The 16278-nt window shown below is 40.2% G+C and overlaps 1 protein-coding gene across 1 annotated transcript in view; it reads right to left on the bottom strand.

The window, feature by feature from the left end:
• The window catches only part of LOC148357618 (neprilysin-like), a 75348-nt gene extending 59896 nt beyond the window's left edge, over window positions 1-15452 (bottom strand). The window contains exon 1 of the mRNA XM_088346352.1: window positions 15242-15452. Coding sequence (XP_088202478.1) covers window positions 15242-15308 — 67 coding nt within the window. The 5' untranslated portion in view covers window positions 15309-15452. The remainder of the gene's footprint in view (window positions 1-15241) is intronic.
• Between the last annotated feature and the right edge of the window lie 826 nt (window positions 15453-16278).

The following is a 16278-nucleotide window of genomic DNA, read 5'->3' as shown; positions in this document are numbered from 1 at the left end:
ATAGATTTTTGTGTGCACCCGCAACAAATCCAAGTAAAATGTTGCTGCGACTTGTTCTCGCTTGTAAGTGTGAATTTGTTGACCAATGTTCTGGTTGATTCCATTTACCAGTTGCCTTTGTTTTTAGTATCCCACCACTGGCGCACAGATCAAGCCTCAAAGGTCCATTTCCTGCTTGAGCATGCATCAAACAAGAAAACCAATTCAAACATCCTGCGCAACGAAAAGGAGGAGGCGTAGGATGCTGAGGTCAGACGCTTTATTTTCTCGTTTGGAAGCAAAACACATAACGGCAACAAGCCCGACATCCCGGCATATATAGCGTTGTCCCGGCCCCCTGGCCCGATTCAATGCGTACCGAGAAATGAAATGCAGATGCAATGAAGTTTATACAAACAGAGGAGGGAAGGCCATGGAGAGGGAATGTGCAGATGGAAAGACAAGAATGGAGGAGGTGTGCAAAGCGTGTAGGACACCGACAGACGCTAAATCATGTTTAAAGGCGACTGCCTCATACTGAGCGCAGGCATGTAAGGTATGGGGTTTGGCAGCCAATCACAGGTTGTCGCTCGTTGGCCATAGCAAATTAGATTTGTATACTTTCATACCAACTATTATTACAGAAGACCCCCAGGATACGACAACCCCGCTTTATGGCATTTTTACTTTATGGTTTGGAATAAGATGGTTTTGCGCCTCTCCTTACACCATTTTCACCGCTATACAACATCGACACCAACGTTAACAAAATGCTTGTCTGCTATTGTTTTGCCTCACAGCATCATTAAAATAATACAGTGGAACCTCGGTTTTCGAACGCCTCTCAGTTCGGACAAATCAGTGTTCGACCAAAAATTTCGAGAAATTCTTGCTTCGCTGTTCGGTCAAAAAAAATCGGAGTTCGAACGCCGGTACGCTAGGGTGCGATGCTGAGCGGCGTACGGGTGTTTAAGCCCCTAATTATGCCTCCGAAGAAGGTCGGTGCAAGCAGGACAGGTGAAAAAAGACAAGTTGTTCGTACAACTAATGCCTTTAAGAAAGACATAACAGCTAAATATGAGAGAGGTGTACGAATTTCCGATCTTGCTAGTGAATACAGCATGGCTAAATCTACTATCAGTACGATAGTAAAGAATAAGGAGGCTGTGAAATCCCGTGATGCGGCTAAGGAAGTTAGCGCTATAAGCAAACAACTGCCGCGAGTTTTGGAAGAGGTTGAAAAACTTTTGATGATTTTTCTCTACCCACCGTCCACCACAAAGGTAAGAAATCCTATTCATAATCCTTTTTTTATTTTTACACGTTCATGTTAGTGTAATCTTTCGTACGAAAGATTACGATAACGCGAACGTACGATTAGCCTGCGTTAGCTTTGTTTACGTAAAACATTCAGGGTGCTGGAACGGAGCTCCATTTCCAATGAAGCGCTAGCCACTTTTTGTGGAGACCCGGGTGCTAAATGACGTGTAAACGACCTGATTTTTTTATTTGTACACGTTCATGTTAGCGTAATCTTTCGTACGGAAGATTACGCTAACGCGAACGTACGATTAGCCTGGGTTAGCTTTATGATTACGTTCATGGTAAACATTCAGGGTGTTGGAACGGATTAAAACGATTTTACATTACTTTTAATGGGAAAAACGATTTCGGTGATTGAACAAATCTGTTTTCAAACAGGGTTCTGGAATGGATTATGGTCGAGAACTGAGGTTCCACTGTATGATATTTGCTCAACTCGCTGCCACAATACCTTTCTTTTGATTTAGTTATGAATCTCATCTGCTTTGTAAAAAAGTACAGTATCGTTTCTTTACCATTATTATCCGCTATGGTTCCAAGGCTTGCAGTGAAGCAAATGAGAGAAGCAAAACGCTTTCTAAATTGCTATTTTGTTATTTAAATGTTTTCTATTTGAACCGTTTGCAAAACCCCACCTCTTAATAGAATAATGTCGTATCCTGGGGGTTTACGGTATTTATTTTACATGGATTTTTTTATTCTTTTTAATTCATACATTTTCACCTTGTATGTTTAGGCCGGCAAATTAATTGACATGCATGTTTGTGGAATGTAGGAGAAAATCGGAGTGCCTGGAGGAAACCCACGCAAGCACGAGGAGAACATGCAAAATCCACACAGGAAGGCTGGCAGCTGGATTTAATCCCATGATATTATAATTATTATTACTACTATTATTATTTGTATTTTTTTATTAAAGGTCCACCGATTATCAGCCGGGACAATTATTGTCACGATATATGGGGATTTGACGGATATCAGTATTGGCATTATTTTAATGTAATCGGCTGAATAAATATATCTAAAACTGGGCAAGACGAGCAGACAGGAACTTTTGCTTTAAAGTAAAGTTATTCTCTTTTTTGCTTCTCCCCTCCCATCCTCTTCTCTCCCTTCTTTTATTTGAATTTATGACAAATATTCTTTGTTTCTTTTGCATTATTGAAAAATGTTTAGGCTTTTACAGCAAATGAACATCAACTCCACATATCCACATATTAGCCTCCTCTTGATTCTTATAATCGTATCGGTTTTGACTCTGAAAACCCCATATCGGTCGATCCTTAATTGTTATTATTATTATTATTATTGTTATCATCATTATTATTGTTATGATTGTTATTACTATTATTATTATTATTATTATTATGGTTATTATCATTGTAATCCTTCCATACATTGATGTTGCTCTAGTAATGAATTGTCTGGTTTTATGTGTTAGATTTCCTTTTTTGTGTTTTTTTTAGATTAATCAAAGTTGTCAAAATTATAACTTTATGGTAATAATGTTGATTTTGTTTTTTTTAGAGTGATAATCGTTGATTCCAATACAACGTCATTAACATGACATATAGGTAATAACCGACACAAATGCTTTTACAGAAATACTAACAAAAACACTGCCGAAATACTACGAAAACACTATGACAGAAATACTATAAATACTACAACAGAACTACGAATTACCACATAAATACTACGACAGAAATACTACAAAATCCATCCACAGTTATACTTTAAAAGTACGACATTAATACCACTATGGAAATACTTGAAAAGTCTCATGACATAGATACTAAAAATACCCTATGAGAGAAAAACTACTACAGTATACCACTGGAAGAAATACTTCAAAAATACTACAGAAATACTACAAAGTTAGTATATTTTTAAATATCAGGTGATGGAAGTTGGCTGTCAAATGTAATATGCTTCGCCTCTTTTTCACATAGTTTTATATTTGTTTTTGTGTTTTAGTTTTTTTCTGTGCTCATGTAAAAATAAAATACCTATAACTCCCACCTTTAAACATTCAAGTTAAAAGACATTGAAAAACTACCGTAATTATATCAGGCCAGAATGAGAAAATGAGCCGCAATAGGGTCAAAGTTAATCACGTTAACGAGGAACTGAAGCTGGAATCGACCAATCAATGAGCAGCAAAGCGTGACAAGAGAGTCCGCCGAGAACTCTACGTATGTTTTATCCCCCGTGCTTTTATTCCAAGAGACCTTCAAACTTCCACGCTTCCCCGTCTCTCTTTTCCGCGGCCGCCTCTCCCAAAATATCTAAAACATTATCGCACCCCCGTGTCTCCCGGGACCCTCTGCAACCCCTTCAAAATTAAAGCCATCATTCACTTGGACAGCCAGAAAAAAAACAGAGTTTTCTGCAAATGTGGGTGCCGCGACCATGCCATACACTTAATTGAGGTGTTCTAATAAGTGCAGGAATGTGCCCTTGTTTCGCTTGAAATAGAAATAGAGTTGACCCCCGGGATACGGTGTACCCGCTTTACTATGTTTTCAGTTTACGGTGTGGAATAAGATGGCTTCCTGACCCTTTTGACGGCAGTTAAGTAAGTTAAATTCAAGACTTTTTAAATGCCTTTTGAAATCAAATTTAAGACCAAGTCGAAAAAAAAACCTCAATGAAAATATTTGGATGTATTTATTGCACACAATACACTATTTCTGTTGTGGGTAGACCTACGATATGTGTGCTCTGAAAGGCCTGACTGAGGCCACATCAAACCGTTTTGATATTTCTGTTATTGTGGTCACAATAGTAAATCGGTGAATTATTTAAAAGACCATTGAATTTTAAACCTTATTAATGTGTTCACATTTTAAGACTTTCAGGAGTTAGATTTAATACATTTTAAAGCCAATTAAAGCACAATTTTTAGAATAATGAATTCAATGCCTTTTAAGACTTTTCAAGGATGCGCAGGAACCTTATTTTCCACACCTTACAAAATCAACTATAAATTATCCTGCCTGAAAACATAATAAGTTTAAACTTTACGTCTCTAAGATACCCTTCTGCTATTGGTCGACGTCATACAAGATGCTGGTCTGCATCACAGCATCATGAAAATGCTGATTGGCTGAACTTACAATCCCATTCTCTTCATTCAGATCTGAAACTCGTGTTTCAGCGATACAAAACTGTATATTATGTTTATGCGTTTTTTATTCACTATGGGCACAAAGGCTTGCAGTTATGCTAAAGGGAGAAGCAAAAATATGATAACCATAGAAATGAAGCACACAGCTATCAATGAATAAAAACAGCCACCCCCCGGTAAGTGAGAAGGTCATGACCAATTGAAAATCAGGACTATAATTCAAAATAAGAAGGATTGAAGCAAGAAAATATTTTAAGGGTCCTAATAGCTAACTGGAAGTTTTAATGTTTTCCGGGTGTTACCATAGGTGCCTATTCCCTCTCTACAGCAGTTAGACCTTGTGATCCCCATCCCAGGCCTGATTAATGTGGTATCCTGGGGTCTAACACTTTCTGCTGCTGTTGATGAAAACAAACTAGAGGGGGTCAGAACATTTCAGCAAGTTGAGTCACATGATTTAGCTGCGGTGCTGTTTCACTTAAAAGCGTAAGTAAAATTACTCGAATTTTGAAGAAAATTGTCCAAAAAAAAATCAAGCAAGTTTCTCCACTCTCAAGTTTTAGGAAATGCATCTGGAATGCGATATAAGTATGCTCCACTTATATGTAAGTATATGTTTGAGTTACATATAATGGCTAAACTCTAGTTCTAATGCACCCGTGGCAGCCAAAAGCCTGGTTGCAAAGCTTTCTCAAATTATTTGGGCGTTACACACTTGCTGCCAAAAACAAGGCGTTTCTTTATTCAACAGTATATCCATCAACACATATAAAAACTAAGAATATAAGGAATATCTAAATATATCATTAAGTAATAAGAATAAAAATCCGCATCCTCTTTTTAAAAATGATCAATAATAATCCTCACTACACATCCACAATAACAACTTACAAAATCAAAACAAACAAAACAACAACAAAAAACACATGAAAAATGTGAAAATGTAATCTGAAAAAAAATGTTGAAAACCTGTAAAACCTGCAAATCCCATTTAAAGACCTAACTCAGCTAAGCAAATTGTTATTGTCATGTGAAGAATCGTGTATGAAGATTTATTTTTACATTTTGCCAAAAATGGAATATTTACCATATAAACCATGGATAAAAAAGCAAAAAACGAATATATATTGCATCATTTTATGAAACATAAATTAATATTTACAAAAGAGAAATGCAAAAAAAGTGAGAAAAATGTTTGAGAGAGAAACTCAAAGGACTTTCTATTAAGTCATCTCAGTATATTTATAAAAATATGCATTTTATAAGAAAAAAAAGTTACATTCAAAGTTTAAGTAGATTCACTTTAAAAAGACCAAATAGAAAAGTAAGAAAAGAAAAAGGACAAAGAATGGAGATTTGCCTCTTTCGTATGACAATGTTAAAATACTACAATTAGTATTATTAGTATGATCCGTTTGTTCTTTTTGCAGCGATTTTAATTTTTAGACTGTATTAAAAATGAATTATAATTTTAAAATAAATTTAAATAACAACAAGCCGACTCTAAAAAACAGGTTCTCTAGAAGAAAGATCCACTCTAAAGGATGTTAACCTAGCAAGCTAGCTACACTGTTTTGGATAACTTAAGATACAAATGAATATATTTTTTGTGCTTTAATACTTCACATTTATGTGGAAAAATGAAATGGTGATGAACAGTCATTACTCCAAGTCAGTGCTAAAAATGTAAACTATTTCAAGATTTTAGCAATTACCTACAAACGTGCATAAAGTATTTTAAAGGAAATTTCACAATGCATTTTCCATCCATCCATTATCTGCACCACTTATCCTCAGTAGGGTCGCGGGGTGCTGGAGCCCATCCCAGCTGCCTTTGACCAGTGGGCAGGGGACATTTAGGACCAGCCAATAAACCTAACATGCATGTTTTTGTAATGTGGGTGGAAAGCGGAGTGCCCTGAGGAAACCCACACAAGTATGGGGAGAACATGCAAACTCCACAGAGGAAAGATGGTAGCTTGGTTTGAACCCATGACCTCAGAATGATGGGTAGATTTTGCTTTTTAATGACGTTCCCTGAATATATGAATAAGACAAATGTTTAGTTTAAACTAATCAGGTTCTGTCAAAGCTTTTGCCCACTGTGGTGGGATTTTTTTAAATTTTACTTTATTTTTATTTTACTTGAAATACACGATACATTTATTACAAATACTCCTTAAATAACTTTGTTAAAGCATTCTTAAATCACTGATCCCCGCGACCCTAGTGAGGATGAGTGGTGCAGATAATGGATAAATCACTGATTTAGACAACTAACAAACAAACTGTTTTCACGGTTGCCCATTGCCCTCACTTGGGCCCGCCCGTTTGGCGCCAGCTGCTGATCGTTGCCTGATTGGCTTCCCTCCTAGTTAAACTCAGTGGTCTCATTCACTCCTTCTCAATCGGTCAACTAACCTCTGCAAGACGTATTTTGACCCCGTCCGGTATCCTGCTTGTGTATCCAGTTTCTGTTATCGATCCCCTCCGTCCCGACCAGTCCGGTATCTTGCTTGTGTATCCAGTATCCGGTATCGATCCCATCTGTCCTGTCCGGTATCTTGCTCTTGTATCCAGTATCCGGTATCGATCCCATCTGTCCTGTCCGGTATCTTGCTCTTGTATCCAGCATCTGGTATCGATCCGGTCTGTCCTGCCCTGTCCATTATCTTGCTCGTGTATCTAGAATCTGGTATCGATTCCGTCTGTCCTGCCCTGTCCCGTATCTTGCTCCAGTATCCGGTATCGATCCCGTCTGTTCCGTCCTGTCCGGTATCTGCTCGTGTATCCTGTATCTGGTATCGATCCCGTCTGTCCTGTCCGGTTTCTATCTCGTCTGCTTCTGGCTTCCTGTTTTCCCGCACCTGACTGTCTGTCTCACTTCTTCCGCCCAGCAATCCCCGAATCACTGGCATTTATGTTCAGGCGCATGACTGCCCTATTCCCGTTAAATAAAGTTTGGGTGAAAAACGTTACGCGTCTGGGTCTGCCGTCTGTTCTGACAAAAATTGATTTTTATTTCACACGATAGTGACTATATTATATATCTTATATTTTTTACATTTCAGAAAGGATTAATTCTGTGCTGTTTCTATTTCATCCAAATGTCATATTCTAAATTCTAACTGACCAATTTTAGTGGCAACGTTAGGCTGCTAAATAATTTTTTTCTCCCCGTTTTTAATCTCATGCACTTTTGTGAGGTCACGTTAAATCTTTTTGTTGGAGTGAAACTGTTACATTTTTAATACCATAAGGTCGGCCAACCTCCCCGACCTTATGATATTCCACAATCCTATAAAACTTTTAAAAAGTCCTGGCGCCAGCTGACAGAATATGAAAAATTGAACTTAAGCCCAGCTTTGTCATTCCTACGAAAGATTTAATATCTTAAATGAAAAATATGTAAATCTGTAGTTACCATTTTCGACCAAATCAGATCTTGCGCACCCTTAACAGTGTTCGCATCACACTTGGAGAATCCATGCTGAACACTGCAGTTTAATTTGCTTTCGATGGGAAACTGTGAAATCTTAAATAAATCTTCACACTCACACTGTAAATCCACACGACCCCGGTATAGACATGGTAAGGCTAATTATTTTTTTTTAATTCAGACTTTTGGGAAGAAAAACAGCTTAGTAATTGTGCTATAATGGATTTTCTCTCAGTCACATCAAAAGGGCACCTTTCTGGAATGTAATATTAGTTGTTGCTAAAAAAACTGTGGATGAAACTGTAAACATATATATTGTATCCTGTGAATTCTATTGGGTTTTTTATATTGCTGCTGTTCAACGTTATTGCACTTATTACGTTTGTGACAATGCACTATTTTTTTCATTGCATATTAGTATTACTCAGGCAAGTTTTCTAAGCACATTTTAGCTACCTGCATTGGCTCCCTGTTAGCTTAAGATGTGATTTTAAGGTTCTGTTGGTAGTAAACAAAATCATGCATGGACTTGCTCCCTCAATGCTTTCAGATTTAATTCCCCCTTATGTTCCGGTCCGGAGCCTTCGCTCTGAAAATACTGGTCTACTAGTGATCCCAAGAGCCAAGAAGAGATCTGCAGGTTTGAGAGCGTTCTCCATTCGGGCCCCGGCTTTGTGGAATGCTCTTCCCCCTGATATTCGATCTGCAACCTCAATGGAAATGTTTAAATCCAAGCTTAAAACACACTTCTATTCTATAGCATATGAGTAACCTATATTCTATGTTGACAATATTTGTATTACAGTAAGACCTCGGTTATCGCGGTTAATGGGGACCCAAACCACCAGCGATAAGTGAAAATCCGCAAAGTAGCGGCGCACCTTCAAAAAAAAAAAAAAAAAAAAAATAAATAAATAAATATATATATATATATATATATATATATATATATATATATATATATATATATATATATATATATATATATATATATATATATATATATATATATATATATATATATACCTTATAAGAAGAAGTTTTAAAGTCAGTATTGTCACGAGACGTGGTGGCGTGGAAGGTGACCGGACCAGAACGGAGGCAGGAGGCATGAAGGGAGAACTCAAATGCGTTGACGATCCATAGGTTTTATTTAATAAAATAAAAGTCGCCCAATACTCCGAGGCAAAACAGAACAATACAGAGTTCCTCCGGCACGAACTCAACAGGACAAGGCATAACAGACTAAAACAGGACAAGGCATAACAGACCGGGATTGTGAATAATGAGTAATGAACCAGCACCCGCTAAACCCAAAATCCAGCCTTAAATAGCAGAACAGCAATCAGCTGATCTGCTTCAGCTTGAGTTCGGGGGCGTGGCATACTGGTCGTCATGGCGACCGTGACAGAGCCCCCCTCTTAAGGGACAGCTCCCGAGGTCCCAAAAAAGAAAAAATTACTACCTCGCGCCCCGGAATGTTGACGATCGCGATTGGGGCAACCCTGCTCCCTCCCCCGAACACGCAGGAACGGGGAGAGGCAGGCGCCATCTGCGTCGGGCGGATCGGAATCGGCGCTCGGCAGGGGGGGTCTGGTGGCCAACTGGACAGGGGATGACAGACAGGCAGAACTGACGAGAACAGGACAGATAAACAGGACAGGCCGATGCCGAAGAGTCGCACTCAGGACAGGCCGATGCCGAAGAGTCGCACTCAGGACAGGCCGATGCAGAAGAGTCGCACTCAGGTCAGGCCGATGCAGAAGAGTCGCACTCAGGTCAGGCCGATGCAGAAGAGTCGCACTCAGGTCAGGCCGATGCAGAAGAGTCGCACTCAGGGGGGTCAGATGCAGAAGAGTCGCACTCAGGGGGGTCAGATTCAGAAGAGTCGCACTCAGGGGGGTCAGATTCAGAAGAGTCGCACTCAGGGGGGTCAGATTCAGAAGAGTCGCACTCAGGGGGGTCAGATTCAGAAGAGTCGCACTCAGGGGGGTCAGATTCAGAAGAGTCGCACTCAGGGGGGTCAGATTCAGAAGTGGCGATTCAGACAGGACAGGCGGAATCAGAACAGGCAAGACATGAGAGGGTCAAAATCAAAACAGGCAAGACATAAGAGAGTCAAAATCAGAACAGACAAGACATGAGAGAGTCAAAATCAGAACAGACAAGACATGAGAGAGTCAAAATCAGAACAGACAAGACATGAGAGAGTCAAAATCAGAACAGACAAGACATGAGAGAGTCAAAATCAGAACCGGCAAAACAGGAGGAGCGGAGTCGGGCTGGCAGGCAGCGGAGTCGGAGTCGGCCCGACGGGCAGCGGAGTCGGAGTCGGCCCGACGGGCAGCAGAGTCGGAGTCGGCCCGACGGGCAGCAGTCGGAGTCGGCCCGACGGGCAGCAGAGTCGGAGTCGGCCCGACGGGCAGCAGAGTCGGAGTCGGGCTGGCACGCAGGGGAGACGGAATAGCAGGCAATCGGCACGGGAGTCGGGCAGGCAGGCATGAGAGTCGAACAGGCAGGCGTCAATTCTTCCCGGGACCCCATTCGAGGCACAGCAAGGGCCACGACGGGCGGGGCCGTGGTTCGAACGGGCAGGGAAGGCCAACTCAGTAGGCGCCTGCCGAACTGCGCTCTCCAGCTCTCCCAAGTCGCGCTGGGATTGTTCGCTGAGTTCTATTTGTTGGCTGGTTCATTCTGTCACGAGTGCGTGGTGGCGTGGAAGGTGACCGGACCAGAACGGAGGCAGGAGGCATGAAGGGAGAACTCAAATGCGTTGACGATCCATAGGTTTTATTTAATAAAATAAAAGTTGCCCAATACTCCGAGGCAAAACAGAACAATACAGAGTTCCTCCGGCACGAACTCAACAGGACAAGGCATAACAGACTAAAACAGGACAAGGCATAACAGACCGGGATTGTGAATAATGAGTAATGAACCAGCACCCGCCAAACCCAAAATCCAGCCTTAAATAGCAGAACAGCAATCAGCTGATCTGCTTCAGCTTGAGTTCGGGGGCGTGGCATACTGGTCGTCATGGCGACCGTGACAAGTATTAATGTCAATCCGTCGTCTTTCCCCTTCTGCATCCACCTGTTAACTCTGCTGTACCAGGTCAAGTCACGCATCCCAACGTTAAATAAAATATCATATTTACTTGTAGATTGATTTATGTTATTACTGTAAAATGTGGAACTGGAGTGCCACGTCCAATTTCGTTGTCACAATATATCCCATGTTGTAACAATGACAATAAAGGTATATTCTATTCTGTTCTTCTATTCTACATATAAGTAGTGCTTTATATGATTTTGTTTGAAATGCATTAGCTAATTACCATAGTTTTTCCATCACCAACTTTGCAATTCCAACCTCAGAACGGATTCATGTTGTATCACGGGGGTTTACAGTAATTGATGCTTTTTTTAATAGTACCCTCACATACAATAAATGTAGCTGAACGTGACCAGTGTGAAAAACATAGGGATTGTATGTTTAATACAGAGACACTTGAAACCTCCCAAATGTTTTGCTCTAATTTCAATCTCTAGGACACTGGTTGCATCCCAGTTATGTCTGCACTGGGAAACCAAGTTGTAGATGTATAGGGAAGCCCACTACCTTGTTCTACAAGTAATTTTCACCGGAACGGCAGCTGTGTGCCCCTATAAAACTCTTAATATATCTTCGCAACCCCAAACACTTTTAATCTGGCGCGCCACATGAGGGCAAGGAATGTTAGTTTTACGAGAAAAAGGACACATAGGGAGTGTTGCTTGGGGGAGGTTACGACATCAGTGCTGCCATTGGACTTTGAATCTTGGGCGCCCCCCTCAAGGTGTTTGTACCACACCCCTTGCCCCATATCCAACAGAAAAGAAGATCTTCTTTGAGTATGCACTCACAACTGACAGAATTTCAAAGTTTAACACTCACTGAAACTTAATTGGACATTTTTTGACCGAGTGAGGGTGAGGTGGCAGATTCAGGTAATCTATGCACCATGCTAAACAAATTACCTTAAATTCTGGACTCGAGAGCGCACCCTTTTTGAAGAAAAAAAAACATTTAGTACAAACATAAGCCGCACCTGAATATAAGCCGCATGTGCCCAAATTGAAACACAAGATATTTACAAAGAAAGACGGTACAGAGAAACTTTTAATTAAATACGATACCCAAGCCCCTTAAGATTCCGACATTTCTACGGCCTGCCGGCGGGCCGTTGGACTTTTTTTAAACAAATAACTATCCGTACGATGTCACCAATCACTGAAATATGTTATGCCACATATGATTGGAAAGTAGGACTGCACGATTTTGGAAAAAAACGAATTATGTTTTTTTTTTGGGGACGTAAATTGCAGTTTCGGTGCGATTTTCGATTCTAAAAGAAAAATACATTTTCTGTGCGAGTTTTGTTTTTTGGGGAGAGTATAAACATAGTGACATGCAAACATAACTTGAGATGACGTACTTCGAGACTGACAGTATATGACGAAAATATCAACTATAAATTGACAAATAAAAACAGAATTGCAGTTGATCAAATGGCCTTTATTGTAATGATACAATTTCTTTCTACAAAAGTACAAAGAAATAAAGGGTTGCTCCTTTCAGTGGAATTAAATGATTTAGAGGTAGGCTGGCTTGTCACGGTTGCCCATGGTGCCCAATTGCCCCCGCCCGTTTGGCGCCAGCTGCGGTTCGTTGACCGATTGGTTTCCCTCCCATTTGAGCTCAGTGCTCTCACTCACACTTTGTCAGTCCGTCAACGAACCTCTGCACCCGCAAGATGTCGGTTTCCTGCTTGTGTTTCCTGTCCAGTATCGTTCAAGTCTATTTTGTCCTGGTAAATATCGATCTCCAGTGTCGGGTAGCGTTCGTGTCTAGTTTGTCCTGTTTAATTTCGATTTCCAATGTCTGGTATCGTTTCCGTCTATCTCGTCCTAGTTGTTATCGGACTCCAGTCTCCAGTGCCTGATATAAATCCTGTTTGTCCCGTCAGGTAACCCAGACTACTGAAAGGTCTATGGAATGATTAAAATACAAGAGTCAGAAATGTAACGTTTTTTCACGAGTAGTATCTCCAAGTCGTCAATCTTATTGGTAATAGATCTGGCGTTAGTGGCGAGCAAAGTTCGGTAGTGGTGGCTTGAGAATTGTTAGCCTAGCTCTTAGCTTTCCTTTTCGACGCCGCCTGAGTCAATTCCCGGACGCGATAAAAATCCAGAGCACCCGCTGGTGATCAGCTTTTCCTTGCGCTTTTCTAACTTTCCTCGGAGTCGGATTTACTGAACGTTTTTTCTATGTAACGAGCCACAAAAGCTACGAGCTGTGGCTTTTTGTTTTTGTGGCCGTTTTGTGCAAGTGCTGCATGACTGACTGGCAGCTAACACCAGCCTATAAAAGTCGTGCACACACATCCTGCAAATTTTGCCTCGCCTCTATTGGTTCGTGGCAATTAAAACCTGCTTCTGATTATCCAGCGCTGTTAAACCATAAATGTGACAATTCTTGTTTGCCAAACACTGTCAAACAAACTGGAACTATGAATCCTTGAAAAGAACGCAGTTCTCGGTTACACTATCGCACTACACCACATCGCCATAACGATTCGATTCCGGTTAATCGTGAAGCCCTATTGGAACGCTTTAACTCTTGGGATTCAGGATATGATGACTGATATGCTCATTAGAGAAACATCACGATCAGTCTCAAACAAGATACCTATTCATAAAACTATGAAACCAGCGTAGCTCCCCATTACGTTCCCTGGCCATCTTCAATTTAAGGATAATCCAGAGAATCCAACCGTATCAAATATTTACTCCAAAACCAACGATTATACCAACGGATAAATAGAAATCCGCCTAAGACATTTCTGCTTTGTTGGACGCTGCTTTTTGTATCCATTAGCTTCGCCACATTATTTCCGTTTACAAATAAACAGAATGTGGTACCAAGCGCTCCCCTTTCAATTTAAAACCTTTTCCATGATGAGGGTCTTTTCATATTAGTTTTATTCATGCGCAAAACACAAAGTTACATTAAACTTGCGTACTTACTGTAATTACAATCAAATTCACTTAAACTAATGAATGAATGAATGAATAAATGAATGAAGATTTTATTTCGAACATTAAAAAAACCCGTAACAAAAACAATAACTCAACAACAAAATGATGTTACATAATATGTTCGAAAAGGGGTAGTAAGAAGCAGATGCTTATATTCCTTACCCCTTCATCTTTTCTATTAAATACACAAGTAATAACAAAAATAGTAATAATGTTAGTAACAACAGTTATGATATAACAATAGCAACAATAACAACGAAGATAACCATAGTTCGAGACGCACTATTCCAATCTCTCATATCAATCATACCCCATTTTCTTCATCTCTGTATTCCGCCAGTAATGTTTTTTGTATTTAAATTTGAACAAGTGAATAGTTGGACATTGTTTGATCTCGTCTTGTAAATTATTCCAAAGTTTGACTCAACACACAGACACACACATACTTTTCCTGGTTGTTCTCACCTTTGGGATAATGAATTTACTAAAGACCCTTAAGTTATAATTTCCCTCTTTCTGAATGAATAATTCCAATTATTACAATTGTTAAATGAACCCTAATATACAAGAGGACTATTTAATTCCTGTCCACCTCAGCCAATTGCTCCCCTCATTAATGATTGCAATTATTTTTATTAAGTGATAATAAACCTTACAAACATAACTTGGCACATATTTACTCACAGCAAGACAGATTATTCAGAATACTGGGAAAATAGTAACAATTTGTGATACCAGAGACTTGGAAGATCCAGACTGGAGCTAGAATGGGCAAGACAAGATTGGTCTAACAAAAAATTTTTTTTTTTTTTTTTTTAATGATTTTTCCCGGGCAAAAATGTTACGTGGCGTACACAACTTGTCTGGATCAAAAACTATGAAACTCTGCATTGCTTAAGAAAGTGATCTGTATATGGCCCGACGGCCACACGTTGACCACAAGCTATACCCACAAGAGCAGCTGTTCTAAGAAAAACTTTCAAATTGCCCTTTTACGAAAACCTTACCTGAAAGAGCAGCATACTAAATTAGACATTTACATTGGGCAAGATGAAAAGTTTGCGCGTGGGGGTCGATTAGCCCCCACTCGTGGAAAAAAAGATTATTAATTCATTAAAAAAAATAAGGTGGAGAGAATTCAAACGAGCTCGGTAGTGACTCTCCTGTTGCACGTCGCGAATTGCTTCTCTTTTATCGCCTGCACGAATCAACTGGTACACGTGCCGTGTCCAAACGCAGATGCCCTCCGCAGGGCGCGCGCGTAAACCGGCGTCGGTGTGCACAACTTACCGGGAGCGTCGGGGAATTTGGCGACGGTGCTATAAACTGGCATCCCATCCGCTCGTCCTTTAAACATCCATCAAACACTCGGCGCAAAGTGCGCAAAGTGCAATTGGCTCCCTCGTTACGCTCCTTTCAAAAGATCCACGAGGTGCAAAAATCCCGCCTCTCTCGCTCGCTCTTATGGAATGCACGCACGCAAGCGCGCGCACACGGAGACTTCGCTACCTGCTTCATACAACTGGGTGCGAGGAGGGGGCGAGTTAGGGTTTTCGGTCGTTGAATACATAAAAAAAACACCTTCACTGATGCACATGCGTGACGAGTGGTCAGGGGTTCGTATAGGAAAAAAAACTAATAATAATGTCTATTTTTGGACTAATTTATAAAAAACAAACCTGACCTCTTCAGTTGCTTTCCGATGTGAAGGTCCCCTACCAATCAACAGCAGTTCACTTAATTACAAGTGGTGACCCAATTTAAGAAAAAAAGGTGCACATCTCAAATTTATTGGATGAAAGAATTATGCAGTTTATTCTAGTAGTGATGTAGTGTTTTTTAACAGATTGATTGCGGAAATCAAAACGACTTCAAGTCATAATATTCCCTTATATGCTCGATTAGCTGCATTTAATGGAATCCAAAGTTCTTCTGTTCTGCTCTTTGTGTGTATGAGGTACACAATCCACCAGCTACTCAACTTAACTCCTCTTAGAAAAAAAAGTGCTTGGTCAAGATTATGCGTCCAAGCTCCACTTTATTCCAAAACATAGTAAAACTGAAGCATACAATGCAAATTCAAGTCTGACACCACACCCCAAACAATGACAAAAACCATGAAGCAATTAGCAATTCCAGTGAAATACATTAAAAAAAAATCAACAAAATAATATCTTCGATACGTTTTGTAGGGTGAATCCCATGCTACAAATACAACCCGCTCTTTCCAACCACAGACTCTGTGAAAAGGAAAAAACCTCAAAAAGCCCGCCAATTATCGCACATGACTTTTTCCTTTTTCTGATTTGTGTTTCCTTTTGGATTGT

This window comes from Urocampus carinirostris, chromosome 10 (genome assembly GCF_059441175.1).
Source record: "Urocampus carinirostris isolate Australia breed hairy pipefish chromosome 10, RoL_Ucar_1.0, whole genome shotgun sequence".
Classification (NCBI taxonomy): Eukaryota; Metazoa; Chordata; class Actinopteri; order Syngnathiformes; family Syngnathidae; genus Urocampus; species Urocampus carinirostris.
Note: the sequence above shows the minus strand (reverse complement) of the source record. Positions and strands in the feature narration are given on the sequence as shown.